Consider the following 16,089-nt stretch of genomic DNA (forward strand, 5'->3'; position numbering starts at 1 on the left):
TCTCAGGTATCCTGTTATGCTCACAATATCCCAAATATATTTGCTGGATAAAATATTGTTAAAACAACCAGGGAGCGCTCTTAAAGGGGGAATTGCTTTATTTGAAGACCCTCCTCTCTGAGTGCCACCCATTGTTTGGTGTCATTTTCTAAGGTCTAAATTGAATCCGTTTCACTTTGGAGTTGCAGTTTTCTAATTCAATTTTCCTGAAAAGTACAAGTTAATGAAAACTTTTATTATTGAAGCCACTTTTTTCAAAAATGACATTTAAGAAAAACAACTGAAAAGAGAGAAATGAATAGATGAGATGTTGGGTGGTGGTAGCTTGTTGGTGTGCCTGATCCACACCTTAGCTGGCAAGTCATACAATTCCAACCTAATTTGTTTAAATAGCTTAGCTCTGTTTGCAGGTGCAGCTATAACAGACTCCTCTTTTTCTCAGTTTTCTTTTGCTTTTATAAAATTGTTGCAGTTTATCCCAGTATGTCACTACTACTTGCTCCTTGTTGTAAACAAATCAGTACAGAACTTTTTTTTTTTTTAATGGCATTTTTACTCCTTTAAATGCTGACTGTACCATTTTTGATGGCTTGAAATAGTCTCTGGTACCATTGGAGCATTGGTATGCACACACACACAAGCTAAAAAAGCCTGATCTGCAACTGGCTAATGGAGAGCTTTAGCCAAGTGACAGAACTGGTGGCTATGATTGACTTAGTCAATGGTGCTGCAATATATGACTCTAGAATGAGTACACATTAAGGTTTGACCAGTAAGAATATACCTGAAAACAGGGAAAGATCAAAGTGAAGACACAAAAACAACCACAAAGCTCTTGCTCTTGTTTTTATTTTTGGATTCCAGTGCCTGTACAAAAATATGCCATCTGACATCAATGTCAAGCCTCTGCTACAAAATCCAGGTTGTTATCTCTGTACAATGTTAAAATAAATATGCATAAAAACAGCATAGAAAACTTTGAACAGGTTGCATACATATGTATGTACACAATTTATACAGATATATATACAAACACACTTCTAAAATGTACTAAGAACTGCTGAAAATGTCAGCATTTACATACTTGTTAGCCACACTAACTTTTCATCCATCAGCAATCAAATGACTTCTTCTATTTGTGCAGTGTTAAACAATTTATTGGGAATGGCCTTTTTTGCACATTTCAAATAAAAAAGTGCTAATTAATGATCAGTCTTTTTCATAATGAAATCAACACCAGCTCTTTACTTCCCATATTTTTAAAAAATGCCATTGGCTTGGTCTCAGTTATATCAACTACTTAAGTTGATTTTTTACCCTGTGTATTTACAGTAGACATGGTACACCTAGCAATCCCCCCCCCCCCCCAAAAAAAAACAGACCCATGTGCTTGACTAGTTATGGCCTTTTTACTAAATTGAGTATTCCAATTCCTGATGCTTGTTATATAGTGAGCATTTAAATTTATAAAACAGAGATGGTGTTCACTTGAACCCTGATTAATAAATCATCGAGTGCAAGCCATACTGTGGTAATTTGCTGCCTCAGATGATAATTTTGTTGTATCGTTGTTTACAGATAAACATGGGGATTGGGTGTAAATCAATTACCTGGAGCAGAAGTCCCTGCAGTGTTGCCATGTTGTGTGCTGTTCACTCCATGCATTTAGATCACAGCTACTCAGTTACATGCTAGAGGGCAGCATGTTTTTCCATTAATTAATGTCTTATTCAAGGGCCATTTATTTACTACTGAAGTAGCGGTGGGCCATAGTGGCTAAGGTTTTTGTTGGAACCCCATTCATTGATTAGCTAGATGCCAGTTTGGCTCTGCCATCCTCAATGAATACCCTGTCGCCACCCAAGCAACTGTAGTAAAAGTGGAGGGGAGGAAAACAAGCATATTGTGCAGACAGCTATTAGTAGGACCTTTGTAGGGTCTGGTGTGTTGCAGTAATTTCCAGGTAAATGGATATTACCGTATTTTTCGCACCATGAGATGCACTTTTTTTTCCCCAAAAGAAGGTTGGAAATGTCTGTGCGTCTTATGGAGCGAATATTGCGTCACAGACCATGATGTGTATTACCTGACAAAAGTTGACATCCAGGGGTAGACGGCGACAAAACTCACTGTTAGTGTGCTTGGAGGAATGTTAGACTCATTGACTCGGCATCTAATCCTTGCGTGTGCGGGAGTTGCGAAATGTAAACAATGGCAAGATGGCATCGACATCTCATGAGGGAGCGAAGCGAGTGCAGAAAACAAATGTTTTGCGCATTATCACTGACTCGGACTTTCGTTGAGAGTGATCAGGAGATCGAACAAGAGAGTGAGGAACTGGCATCAGCTGATCGGGACACCAGCCGATGCTGCCCCAGCTGAGCGCATTTGTGCACCTATGGCAAGGTTCGTGTGGGAGGAATACCTAGACATTGATCCGTGGGAGCCAAACTGGCTACCGGACTTCACAAGACAGTATGGCTTGCTGTTGGACTCGATAGATTACCAGCCGCTGGACTACTTCAGGCTGTTCTTTCCTGAAGCTGCCTTTCAGCTACTGTCAGACGAGACAAACAGGTATGCAGGGCAATTTTTTGAATCGAGGGCTGTGCTTGCACCGCATTCTCGTTTTTCAAACTGGAAACCCACAACAAAACACGAGATGAAGGGCTTTGTGGCATTACAAATATAGATGGGACTAAACTGGCAATATAACTTCAGGGAGCATTGGTCCAAACGTGCGTGATGATAGGTACGTGCTCCTGCAAAGTGATTGTGAGCAACTGAGCTTCATAAATTCTGACACTAGCAATGAGGAGTTCTTGGGGTTTACATAAAACTAGAAGAGTGCTTGAACCTTAAAGTCTCTCCTTATTTGTTAATGACAGTGATGATGTTTCTTAATACCGCTGTTGAATTTACATGGTTGAAATATTATTCTGCTAAATTTTATTAAACATATTAGTACACCATTTGGTTCAGAATATTTTTCTTCTTGTTTTCCTCTTCTAAACCTAGGTGCGTCTAATGGTCAGGTGCGTCTTATGGTGCAAAAAATACGGTAATTTACAGTTGAAAAGGAGCAAGAAAAGGCTGGAGAAGGAGGAACGAGACTGAGCACGATATTTGTGATGGAGAATACAAACGTCGTCTATCCATGGCCAGACCGGAGATTACCTCACTTAAAGGTCTAAGCCCTTCCCAGTATGGAAGTGGCCAGCTCAAAGACTTCATTGGCCGACGCACTCCAGGGAGAAGCGGACGGGACAGTCAAGAGGGTGAGCTGAAAGCAATTTATTTTTTTTAGGATAGTGTGATTTGGAGAGACTGCAAAAAATAGACAAACATTGACTACAATTTCATTTAAGAAGGGGCAGAACTTTCGTGGACGTTTTTCCTTTTGTGTTATTTGTGTACTGTATTTGTTGGGGGTGGGGTTGCATTTACAGATTTGATTGCTACGATTAATGTTTGTGTGTTTTTATATAATTGATTTAATACATTTGTTCTCTGCTTTGTCAGTTGCTCTGTTGTGTTGATTATTATTTTAAATATATTATGTAACCTATCAATATCGCAGGAAGGTGTCTTGAGGGTGGTTTAGAGTTGACCTGCTAAGTGGATCAAGTACATCACCAAAAGCATGGTGACTTATATTGGTATCATCTGGAAAAGGGCAAAGCGTTATGATCTCATTTATTATCATGACTCATTAGTATTTTCATTCTGCCGTGTTAGAAAAATCTTTTTCAAGATGTCATCCAAATGATTTGAATGCCAAACTGGATGAGTACTTCTCAGTCCTTCACTTTTTTTTCCTCTTTCAAATATTTTGTTCGACCAGAGAGTGCATGGCGAGTACACACAGGTGCAAATGGAAACCAGTCAGATGGAGAACTGCTGAATCCTTTGCCATTTGCAGCTCATTGCTAATAAGGAGACACTAAAACCGTGAATGCACCTCTTAAGACTAAAAGTAAGCAAAGGTGGGAAATCTTAACAAGCAAGACAGCTAAAATGAAGCAGAAAAATGTTGCTTAAACAAAACGTGCTTCAATGGCAATACTTGACGCCTCATTAGGAGGCTGGGTTGGAACAAAAACCTGCAGCCACTGTGGCCCTCCAGGGCCAACGTTGCTCAATCCTGTACTAAAGCAATTGTGTTTTTCGGCCTTAGTTTTAGTTACCTTGTTTGTTACAATTCAACAATAGAATTAAGGTGCATTAAGGTTAACTGTAGACAGTTTTCTTAACCATCCATCAATTAATAGCGATAGAACCACTAGCTCTTTGCTAACATTTATTTATATAGCACATTTTCATACAAACGATGTAGCTAAAAGTGCTTTATAACCTGCTTCCATTTAAACCTTTGTATATGCCTCATGAAGTTTCAGTGTCAATAAAATGTTTTGAAATGAGAAGGGAAGGACTAAGGGGTACAAGCATGTTTTGGACTACAAAACAAACGAATATTTTCAAAAATGAAAAATATACAATATGATATAAATTTGTCCCGGATGGAAGGATGAAAGCATGAATAAGCAATATATTTAAATAATCTAATTACAAAACTGTTTGGAATGAAAACCTGCACTCGCTGTGACCCTCAAAGACTGCAATGGGGGACCCCTGGTGTAGATTGTCCCTGCTGAGAAGTTCACTAAAGGCGATTGGTGTTCTCTCAGCTGCTTGTCCTCCCCCCAGACAGCAGCAAATTCAGTTAATGTTGGTTTAACATTACACAGGTTTAAGGCAGAGGGATGGTCAAACTTGACTACCGTTGCTGATCATTGTCTGAGAATGTCAGAGTGAACGACTAGAAATCAACATCGCTTGGCTTGGAAAATTAGTTGAATCCATGATGACTTTCTAGCACACACAGTTTAACATTTCCAAAACATCATAAGCTCTCCCCTTTTGCCAGCAGAGAGGCCTGAAAGAGCCAGGGCTTTCCAAGACGGGACAGTTCTACCCACTTCTACCACTCTTAAATCTTTTATGGTAAGTAAATCACAAGATAGATGGCACACAGGCCTCTCTTCTGTTTGTGAGGTCCAAAACATGCATGTTCCTTATTTCTCATAGCTGCATTATATGCGTCATACTTCCAGCCGAGTGCTCATTGGCTCTCAACACTCGCACATACGCATGGAGCCTATGGCCGGGGTGAGTCGCTGGGGATGTCAGACTACATTATGTAGTTGCAGGAGCGGGCTGCGATTGCCCCTAACTCACTTAAGATTACGCAAAATGGAAGTCTGTGACCTTAACCTGCTTTAGTTCCACTGGCAGAAAGGGGCATTCTGTCATCTTAAGGCCCCCAAGTAGCTGAGATGGGTGCATCACCTTGAACGAATTCCACAGATGAGGTGAGCAGCAAACCACATGGCCAGACTGTAAGGACTTCTGCTGAGATTGATTCAGTTCCTCTAACTTGAATTTGTAAAATGGAAAACTATAAAATTTAAGTCAGCAACAAGAGGTTTCTGTAGTTTGTCTAGACACCTGCACCGGTGAATGGATTTTGTTCGTAACGATTTATTAATTAGGGTCCACCTGAGCAGCACTCTGTCTTCTAAATTCAATTGCTTACCATATAGTATTTCCCAGCAGGAACTTGACACGTGAAGAATACAGTGATGGTCATGATAGCAAGCAGCCACACGGGGGCACCAAGGTACCACTGCTGTTGAGGAGGAGGAGAAACAAAATGTGAAAGGACATGAAATCATACAATATTACTGGGAAAAAAAGGATTAAAATCAAGCCAGTGTAGCATATTAATGGAAAAAGTTGTGAATGTCACTTAAGTGAATTCCAACACAAGTTGGGTGTAGGGATGTGAATAACACTTGGGTGGGGAGTGCAGTGGCGGATGTTCAGTCCAACCACTTCTTCAATTGCTGCTTTCTAAATAAAGTAACACGTATCATTAATAGTAAGAAATGGCATCTAATCATAAAGCTGGCTGAGGACAGTCTGATGACCTTTCTAATATTTTTAGGACCTGCAGCAGCTCAGTACTTACTGTACGGAGGACAAACTAAGCAACTTAAGTTTTGGAATTCCAAACCAACAAAAGACTTCCCAGCAGCAGCAGCAATTAAGAAAGTGGCTGAAATGATAAGCTGAAGCCACTGCAGCACTCCAGTAATCAAGTTTGAGACCCCTGTTCCCAGAGAACACAAGTTTTCCTTTCAAGGGTTTCTAACAGCTCCTCCACATTTCAATTATGTGATTAGGAGACACTATGCACACTAGCATACATTTTAAAAATGAACAAAAACAGACATATAATGGTCTCACATTCTCATGGGAACGGCAAGAACGTTCCCACTTGGCCAGTTAGAAAAGCTGGTCTAAAGGCACTTTCAAAAAAGGACCCCACCGCTAGATACAGCCCTAGTGCTAAAGTTACACAACTGGAATGGAAGACGCAATACATTTCAAAACTACCCATCCATCTAATTCAGTTCAGGGTCACGGGGAAGTTTACAAACCAGAACATCTAAACGCAGAATTGTTCTGTTGTACGTGGTCCTCCTGTTTTAAGTAGCAAGAGCTAAACAAACCAACCAGCGGGTTCTCTCATGCTACATTCACGTGCAATTGGGTAGACAGTAAATATGAGAGATTGTGAATTTTAAATTCCGTGGGAACGCCATAAAAACTCAAGACTATTCAGAGAGAACAACGCTACCTGAATTCCCCAAGTTGTTACATACTGGAGGCCTCTCATTGTAGTCAACTGTATAAAATAACATGCTGGGCGGCCAAGTGTGTAGTTATTGTGGTCAGATTGCATTTGGAGCAAAGTGAAGCAAATTTAGTATGTTTAGTCTACACTTTATTTATTATGTTGAATAGTTTTGTTTGTAACAAAATGAACAGGGACCTTGCATTCCCCCAAATAGTCTGACTGGAAACCCACGCTAAATGTCACAAGTTAGAGCTCTGAATACTCTGCTAGCACGTGAACACACTGCGCTGCAAAACCTGCCGTCCTGTTCAGTCAGACAACGGACTCGCTGTTTCACATGATCTCCTAAATTGACACAAAATAGGGTAACTCAGCTATTTTATCTAAGATGGCAGACCTTGGTATACACTCTGCTTTACCACCTAACTCTAGGAAAGGGTGCAAAGCATCCGCTCTTTTTTTCCTTAACCTCCTGGGATAAGCAGTCTTTATAATATACAGTATACCCTTACAAGGCACTTGACAAAGCAAACCACTATATGGTTGTTGGGACTGTAGAAGGGATTCACCTCAGCTGGACTGTAATGAATCCAGAATGTGCTTGGAGACGCAAGTAGGTTCGGAAAACCCATGTGCAAAATAAAATGTGGCTGGAGGTTTATCAACACTAATGTCAGCAGGGCCCAACAGGGTTAATAATAAGTAAGGGGAATTCAGAAAATACAATAGTGTGATTACACGGGCAAGTGGTTGCGACTACAAAAACAATTTGTTGAAATAAAAGAACATGCATCGCCAAGGCTGAACGATTACAGACCTTCAGACAGATTGCCAAGTATCGAAAGAGCATACCAGACAATTGAGAGCTCTTGCCAGGGGGCATTTTTAGAAGAGGATTAGGTTTTGTCACTTTTTGAAACCGGCAGAAAAACCAACAATGGCTTTCCAAATGTCAGGTTTTACACAATCCCGCTGTTTGTGTTCTTTCCACATCTTGCACATGAAAGAACGGATACATTTAGCAGATTTATTATTTAGAAATGCACCGCTGCTTACTTTAGAGTGATGCCAAAAAAAAATCAAACCGAACAAAGTTTTGTTTTGCAGGTATTTGTACTGAAATATAACTTGGGCTGGGGGCTGAGCAGAAGCAACAACTGCATGGGGGCTACAGAAGGCGGCAATCCATAATAAATTAAACTCAGTGGGCCAGCTTCTTGGTCTGTGTGCATCTTGAATGAGGAAAGTGTCTACAGCTACGTGATGTCCTATTGTTAACTCTTAAATAATACTAAATAAATAATCTTATGTATCACCTAGTTTATAATTCTATCATCATGCATACTACTGCACAATGATTTGTAGTGATATTTTGTGTCATGTATCATTGTTCTTGTCCGTTATATTTGTCTTTAATACACAGTCTTTAAGAGTTTAGCAACTAATCACTTCACTACATACTGACCTCTGTGTATAAATCTGTATGTGACTAATAAAAAATTGACTTTGCTTATTGTGCCCCCACTAACCACCCCCCGACACACAGCCAAAGTGGCCTCCCACCTCAGCCACATTTCATTTGTTCAAGGGGTCCTTTTAAAGGTAGCAATCTACAAAAAAAAATGACTTACTTATGCACCACGAAAAACCAATCTTGTCTGAATGGGAGTTTGTGCGTCAAGTGAATTTTGCAGATGTCATTAGTGACTGTGAAAGCTGAGAGGCGCAGTCTGCACTAAGATTTGCTGGTTCGTTTTACATGGTGCTGAAACGAGATTTTGTCACATTTTGGTTTGCAGTGTTACAGAACACTAATTGATAATCTTTTGCATTTGGTTTGAAATGAGGGGAAAAAAAAACTCATGCTAGTAATGTTTTGCATTTGGGCTGAAATGTCATAAAATACACGTTAATAGTATTGTGTTATTAACGGTGTCGTGAAACGACTAGCCTGTTGTGAGGTCGTATACCAGAGCCTCGCCCCCATTTAAACCCAGGCTGACTATCTGGATACCTGCTTTTACGTTTTTATAATCGTGTCGAACAATTTACCTTTGATTCAAGCTATGATAATTCATGACCTTGATTGTCACATGCAAGTAAAAATTTCACTGTACACCTGACAATATTGACCTTAACAACCCTACAAACATGCTCTGGTATCCAGATGGTCTCTCGGAGAACAACTGGGCTACAGGATTGTCATTGTGACCAAGTCTGGACAGAACAAACTTGATTTATTTTTCTTGTTTTCAATACTTAATAAACATGGCTTGACTTTTCATCACCTGCTTCAAAGGTCTTTAAAGCCCCCATCTCTCTAGTATTCCTGTTAATAATACTTTTCTTTTGGTTAAGCTGCTCCTAAATGTTGGTTAACTGTGATGAGAATCGAGTCCAGATGAATGGCTGTAGACAAAGGAACAGCTCATTCATTGTTGTTCACACCATAGTAATTTTATTACAAATAAAGAAACAAGAACAAAAGGAGTGAGCAGCAAATATAAGTAATAATCACAACCTTGCTATATTCTATAGGAGTAGACTGTATACAGTGTGATGTAGTACTAGGGTGTTGTACCGTGTTAGTCATTATGAATGTAGAGAAAAGCCAAGCAAAATGACACCTTTTATTGGAAAACTAAAAAGATTACAATATGCAAGCTTTCGAGGGAACTCAGGCCCCTTCTTCACGCAAGATGTAATCAAGCTATCTATCTATCTAATCAAGGATTACTTCTTGCGTGAAGAAGGGGCCTGAGTTGCCTCGAAAGCTTGCATATTGTAATCTTTTTAGTTAGCCAATAAAAGGTGTCATTTTGCTTGGCTTTTCTCTACAGTGTGATGTGAAAGAGAATGAAAACAAGAAAGAGAATTAAAGTTCATTAAGGGCCATGCATTGTGATAAAAACCTGTAGAAATGGACGCTCACCAAAGACTAGTCTGGCTACCAGGACACCACAGAAAAGATAAAAATGAACTCTGAATGTATAACTATCAAAAAATTAAAAGGTGTATACATACTTAACATCTATATAAAATATGTAAATGTATACGTACACACAAGAAATAGTAAACATACAAGATATTTGAGATAGATATATATACGTATATATACACACACATTGTGTGTATATACAGTATATACCTATTTTATATAGATTTTTTTTTTAGTTTTGTGATTATTTTATATTTATATATATATATATATATATATATATATATATATATATATATATATATATATATATATATATATATATATATATATATATATACACATATACACACACACACACACACACACACAGACGAGTATACGTGTATACACACGTTTACATAAAAAGATGTAATCTGTTTATTCACCAATCATGCCAAAACCGTGGAACCCAAAATTTGCATGTGCTTTACCATTGGTCGAATTTAAAATATCGGCTGTATGGTATATGGGGTAATAATGAGATGGAGACAATCTAAAAACCAGAGCTGATGTGGGCACTACAATTCCCATCAGGCACTTAGGAGTGCAATATGAATGATGGGAGGATGCCTCCCAAGTTTTGCAGCAGCCAAGATGTGACCACTACCAAGACCACAGGTACAGCATTTTTTTTTCCTCTTAAGTAATCTGGATAACAATTTCATTGTCTTGGTGGATTACAGCTTTTGTCTAAGATGAGGGCTTTTTTGTCACATCGTTTGTTGTGTTTATCCATGCAAAATTTTCAAAAGACAGTCAACCCTTGCTTCACCACTGTATGTTTACAACAGGGTAACGTCATGTGCTTTGGTTTATATTGTTTTTTATATATTTTTGTATATTATATATACACATACATACATGCACACACATACTGTATATACAAAGCGATTAATATATGCAGAATTGACACTGTACTTAAATGAGCACAGGTGCAGCTATGTAAACGTGTGGTTGTATACTGTATGTATGCTTAATACACAACTGATTATACTTAAACAATTATACATACATACCATACATTTCTGGGTGTATACTCTATACGATATTTGATGTTCCATCCAACACAGACCACTCCTTACTTCCAGTGTACCTCACAGTTCTAAGAATTTCACCACAATGTAAACTTGATAACCATGACTCAGGCAGAATGCTTTAGGTGAAGAATGGACAGATCTTTATCTCTATATCTCTTTCAGGAGGTTAACTTGTACTCTCTTGGCATCCTGCATTAGAGAACATTGCAAGATGCTTGACAAACAAAAAGGAGACCATTCTGTCCATCAAAGACAGTTTGTTTAGCCAAGTTGTCCAAATATCTTGTCTATTTTTAAAAGGTTTTTAAATATAAACACATGGCACAGACACAAAAACACATGACCATTTTTCCCACCGGCTTCATTAAATTATAGACATCACTAAACGTTCCAAGTAAAGAAACCATCTGTACAGTTGAATGTACAACAGTGTCTGACTGCAGCTACATTTCAATGTTTCTGTGAGATAAGGATCAAATGGGGTTGTTTTAGCAGTACGGCTTCAAAGCAAATAACTTAACTGACCGATAAGCTATTACGAGACTGCACTGCTAAAATACACTTCTACACATGAAAACTTGACGTGGTGTTTCTTAACATTATTTTATGCTATGCCAATGTTGGTTCAAATTTAAATATCGTTTCAGTAAATTATTAACAAAGTAATAATCCATCCCTGATGGCGCCTAGGTTAGCCACTTTCAGTGCCCTTCCATCTCGGAGCACACTCAGTCACACCTGGCCGGTTTACAGGCTGAATTAAAATAGAAACCAAATACCAGTTATCACCAAGCACTTCTGGGTGCTCACCAGGCTATGCATTTAATTTGCCAATTCACCAAAATGAGTCTCAATCCAACCCGGCGGCTTGTCGTCTAAACTCAAACCCTGCTAAAACATACCTGGGTTAGAAGCTAAACTCGTACACTTATCTTTAACATTTGCTTTGTTTCCTTGGAGCAGATGACTGTGGTTGTCTCGACTGGATTAACCAGCCCTGCAAGGATGGATGGATGGATGGATAGGTGCTAAGCTAGATAGCGAGTGACAACTAGATCTTTCTGAAGATATCTTACATTGTGCACCACCTGCACTCCACTAAAAGGGAACGTCCAGAAGCGGAATGACTCACAGGTATGCCATTCTACTGTTCAGTTTAATGCATTTCATTGTCAGTCACAAAGGTCTTCATAATCATTTAAAACTTTAAAGTGTAGAATAGCTGATGACATCTATCATATGACGAGCACTGTGAAATAAACCCTTTACTGATGATTTAAGATTCAGTATTTTAAATTGCTGCACATACAGTAAAATCATCTGAACGTCAAAGTAGGGTGGCTTTTATTGTATAACAATTACCGTGTCTATGTGGTTGCACGGATACTTGGGTGTATAAGCCACATGATTGTAAATCAGACTAGTATTTAAATCAAACTTCATTCACATCATTTACTCGGCTCACCTTATTTTGGGTCATAGCCCAAGTGCTAATGTGAAAGGATCTGTTGAACCACATGCTTGGGCAATGGCCAGCTGAGGAAGGAAATTCTAGACTACTATTTTATCATACTCTGGAGAAATATTAAAGGTTTTTTTCAAGTGCATATTTCAAAAGGAAAAAAAGAAAGAAAAAATGACGGTTTAATAAAACCGGAAGAACCGCTTTGTGTTTTGTTCACAACTTCAAAAGCAAGCCATTTGTCATTCTGTATGAAGATCTGTGAGAAGCACACGGGTGCCATTTAGGAACTGTGCATTAACACATCCAGACAAAAAGAGGAACCAATGGATTTGTCTGTTAGAGTGCCCTCTCTCGACAGACTTCATTGTTCTAAAGCGGCCTTTACAGAGCTCAACTCCATTAGTAGTTGTTAAGTCATCATAAGGTGGACTTTTATAAAGTCTCAAGCTGATTTCCAGTGCCTGTCAGGCTTTCTACCCTTTAGGGTGCCATCCTGTTAACCACAGCAGCAACACAGGCGGAGATGGCACATTTTATGCTTTAAGGATGGGGTCTGTGAAGTCGGTCCTGGAGGGCTGTAGCAGCTGCAGGTTTTTGTTCCAACCTGATGGCTAAGATGTTTGTTATTGTGGATGAAGCTCTAATTGCTCAAGTAAAACCTTTCTGTTTCAATTTAGTCTTCTCGCTTGTTACGATTCCTCACCCTTAATTGCTTATTTTAGTCTTAAACGGCTGTGTCCATTATTTTTAAGTGCTCCTTATTAGCAGTAAGATGGCAGTGACAAAGGAACCAGCAGTTCTTGATCTACATTTACACCCATGTGTAATTACTATGAATAATAATTATAATTCTTTGCATTTATATAGCGCTTTTCTCACTACTCAAAGTGCTCAGCAATTGCAGGTTAAGGGCCTTGCTCAAGGGCCCAACAGAGCAGGCATTTACGGGATTCGAACCGGCAACCTTCCGATTGCCAGTGCACATCCCTAGCCTCAGAGCCATGAACTCTCGGGTTCAATTAATTTCACTTTTATGTTTCTGCTTTTGTATGCATCTAAATTATCCCTTGGGATTAACAAAATTTATCTAATAAAATATATAGAAGGAAACTGAAGAGAAAAAAGTAAAGGATGGAGAATTACCCACCCATTTTAGGCTTCAAATCATTTGGATTACATCATTGGGAATGATATAAGAATGACTGGAGATGGCAGAATGAAAATATTAATAAGCCATACAATTAAAAAAAGATGTTACTGACAAAGACTGGCTTCTAATTAAGTGAAAACCTGCAGCCACTACAGTCTACCAAGACTGACTTTGCAGACCTCTTTTTTTCCCTTTGTTTAAAACTTCAACTTCTGTGACAAATAATTAAAAGCACAAAAGCAAATCCTGGGCCTTCTAGCCTTGACAAGCCCTGGCAATGTAGTAGAAATGCAGCCTTTAACTTAAAAGGGCCAATGACATGAAAAATTGTGACTATGCTTAATTTAAATAAAATTAATCAGTGTTACGCACATTCCTGCTATCGGTACAAACATGATGTATTCTCAAACCCACTTAATCGACTTCAGGGTCACGGCAGCATTGCGCATGAGACAAGAACCAACCCTGGACATGGCACTGGTCTCTCACAGGGCCAACTCACATCGTTTACACAGAGCTACTCAGAGCTGACTTAACAGAGGTCTTTAGGGATTTGGGAGGAAAACTACCATGAACCCGGATCATTGAGACAGCAGCGCTACCCAGGGTGCCACCACATCATTTCTTATAAATGAGCCTTCTGGGAAGTTTGTTTAAAAATAAAGTTTATAAGCTAAATCTTATAGATCTAAATCATCCTGATCAGGATTTTGAAAATGAAATGTGGGTCTGAATCTTGCCAAAGCTGAATTGTGTCAGGAAATGCTTATTTAAAAAACAGATATGTTAAAATTACCAATGGTACTATAGTACCTCATCTAGGAACACTGCAATGGATAATGAATTCTAAGGCCTTTGCGCTAAGCAAAAGCTGGTGGTACTGTGCTTTTTGTTATACGAAACTTTAAAAACAGTGTCTGCTACAACTCAGAGCATCACTGCACTCTTAAAAAAAGAGCCCCTTTAAAACCTCAGCTACATCATTAAATGTAAAAACAATAAAATGTGGAATATTCACAGTCTCAACAACAGGCTCTCATTCCGTAAGGCAAAGACAGACACCTCAAAACAATTTTCTCACTGATACGCTGCTGGACTCACAAGGAAATGTAGACTGCTGTGTGATACAGGCCTGAAGGAAGGTGAGCCTTATGGTGCTTCCATTCCCATCACTTTCTGATCCTGCAGATTTGCTGTATAATGCTCTGAAGACTCTGGAGCAGCACAGTCCGTTGTGTTTTTGTTATTTTTGTTTTGTTTTTTTTCACACCACCACCCTTCCTTTCATGTCCATTTTGCTTGGGCTCTCATTTTGCTTACTTGATTGTTCCTCTGTAAAGGTGATGTATGAGTAAACCAGACTTCCAGCAATGCTAAAGAGGGAAAGAAAAAAGTCAGTTAATTTGACATAAGAAGTTATCTGGTATTTACAAATAAGGTTACTCACAAGTTTTGATTATTACAGTGGAACCTCGGTTCATGAACGTCTCTGAACATGTACAAATCGGGTTATGACCAAAAAGTTTGCCAAACTTTTGCATCTGTTCACAACCCCACACTCGGGTGACGAACAAGCCAGTTTCCCTTCCGGTTTGTATGCGCCGATGATTTCCGCACGTGTTCAGTGTCTCTCTGTGCAGCGAGCGAGCGAGAAAAAATATATATATTTACACACAGCTTGTACGGTCCAGAACGGATTAATTGTATTTACATACAATCCTATAGGGGAAATTACTTCAGGTCACGACCAAATCGGGTTGCGACCAGAGTTTTGGAACGAATTACGATCGTGACCCAAGGTTCCACTGTATATGTAAAGTGCCCTCCATAATATTTGGGACAATGACACATTTTTTACTTGATTTCCCCCCTCTGCTCCACAGTTTAAAATCACAAATCAGGAAATTCAGACATTGTGATTAAAGTGTACATTGCAGGTTTTCACTTAGGGGCTTTGCATATGTTTTAGTCACAACATGTAGAGATTACAACTCATTTTATACACTTAAATTCAGGGCAACATAATGTTTGGGAAAACTGGTGTCACAAGTGTTTGTGATTCCTCAGGTATGTTTCATTGCTTCATAAGATACCTCGGCTTGCTTCTACGCTTTGGAGTCTGTAGTTGCCATTGTTCGAAATGAGGACAAGAGCTGTGCCAATGAAAGTCAAAGAAGCCATTATGAGACTGAAAAGCAAGAATAAAACCATTACAGATAGCGGGGGAAACCTTAGGATGACTTAAATCAATTGTCTGGAATTTCAAGAAGAAAGAATGCACTGGTGAGCTCAGTAATCGCAAAGGGACTGGTAAGCCAAGGAAGACCTCCACTGCTTATGACAGAAGAATCCTCTCTATGGTGAAGGAAAAGCCCCAAACACCTGTGCAACTGACCAGAAACAGACTTCAGGAGGCAGATGTGTGTGTGTGTGTGTGTGTGTGTCAAAGACGACTATTTGAAGAAGACTTCATGAACAGAAATACAGAGGCCACACTGCAAGATGCAGACCATTTCTTAGTCTTCTTTCGGCTGCTCCCGTTAGGGGTTACCACAGCAGATCATCTTTTTCATATCTTTCTGTCCTCTCCATCTTGTTCTGTTACACCCATCACCTGCATGTCCTCTCTCACCACATCCATAAACCTTCTCTTAGGCCTTCCTCTTTTCCTCTTCCCTGGCAGCTCTATCCTTAGCATCCTTCTCCCAATATACTCGCATCTCTCCTCCGCACATGTCCAAACCAACGCAATCT

The 16,089-nt window shown here is 39.3% G+C and overlaps 1 protein-coding gene across 1 annotated transcript in view; it reads right to left on the reverse strand.

Annotated features, from left to right (window-relative positions):
- Positions 1–10,322: 10,322 nt before the first annotated feature.
- slc35d1a (solute carrier family 35 member D1a) overlaps positions 10,323–16,089 on the reverse strand; it is a 77,461-nt gene continuing 71,694 nt past the window's right edge. The window contains exon 12 of the mRNA XM_028810983.2: positions 10,323–14,708. Coding sequence (XP_028666816.1) covers positions 14,600–14,708 — 109 coding nt within the window. The 3' untranslated portion in view covers positions 10,323–14,599. The remainder of the gene's footprint in view (positions 14,709–16,089) is intronic.

This window comes from Erpetoichthys calabaricus, chromosome 10 (assembly GCF_900747795.2).
Source record: "Erpetoichthys calabaricus chromosome 10, fErpCal1.3, whole genome shotgun sequence".
NCBI lineage: Eukaryota > Metazoa > Chordata > Cladistia > Polypteriformes > Polypteridae > Erpetoichthys > Erpetoichthys calabaricus.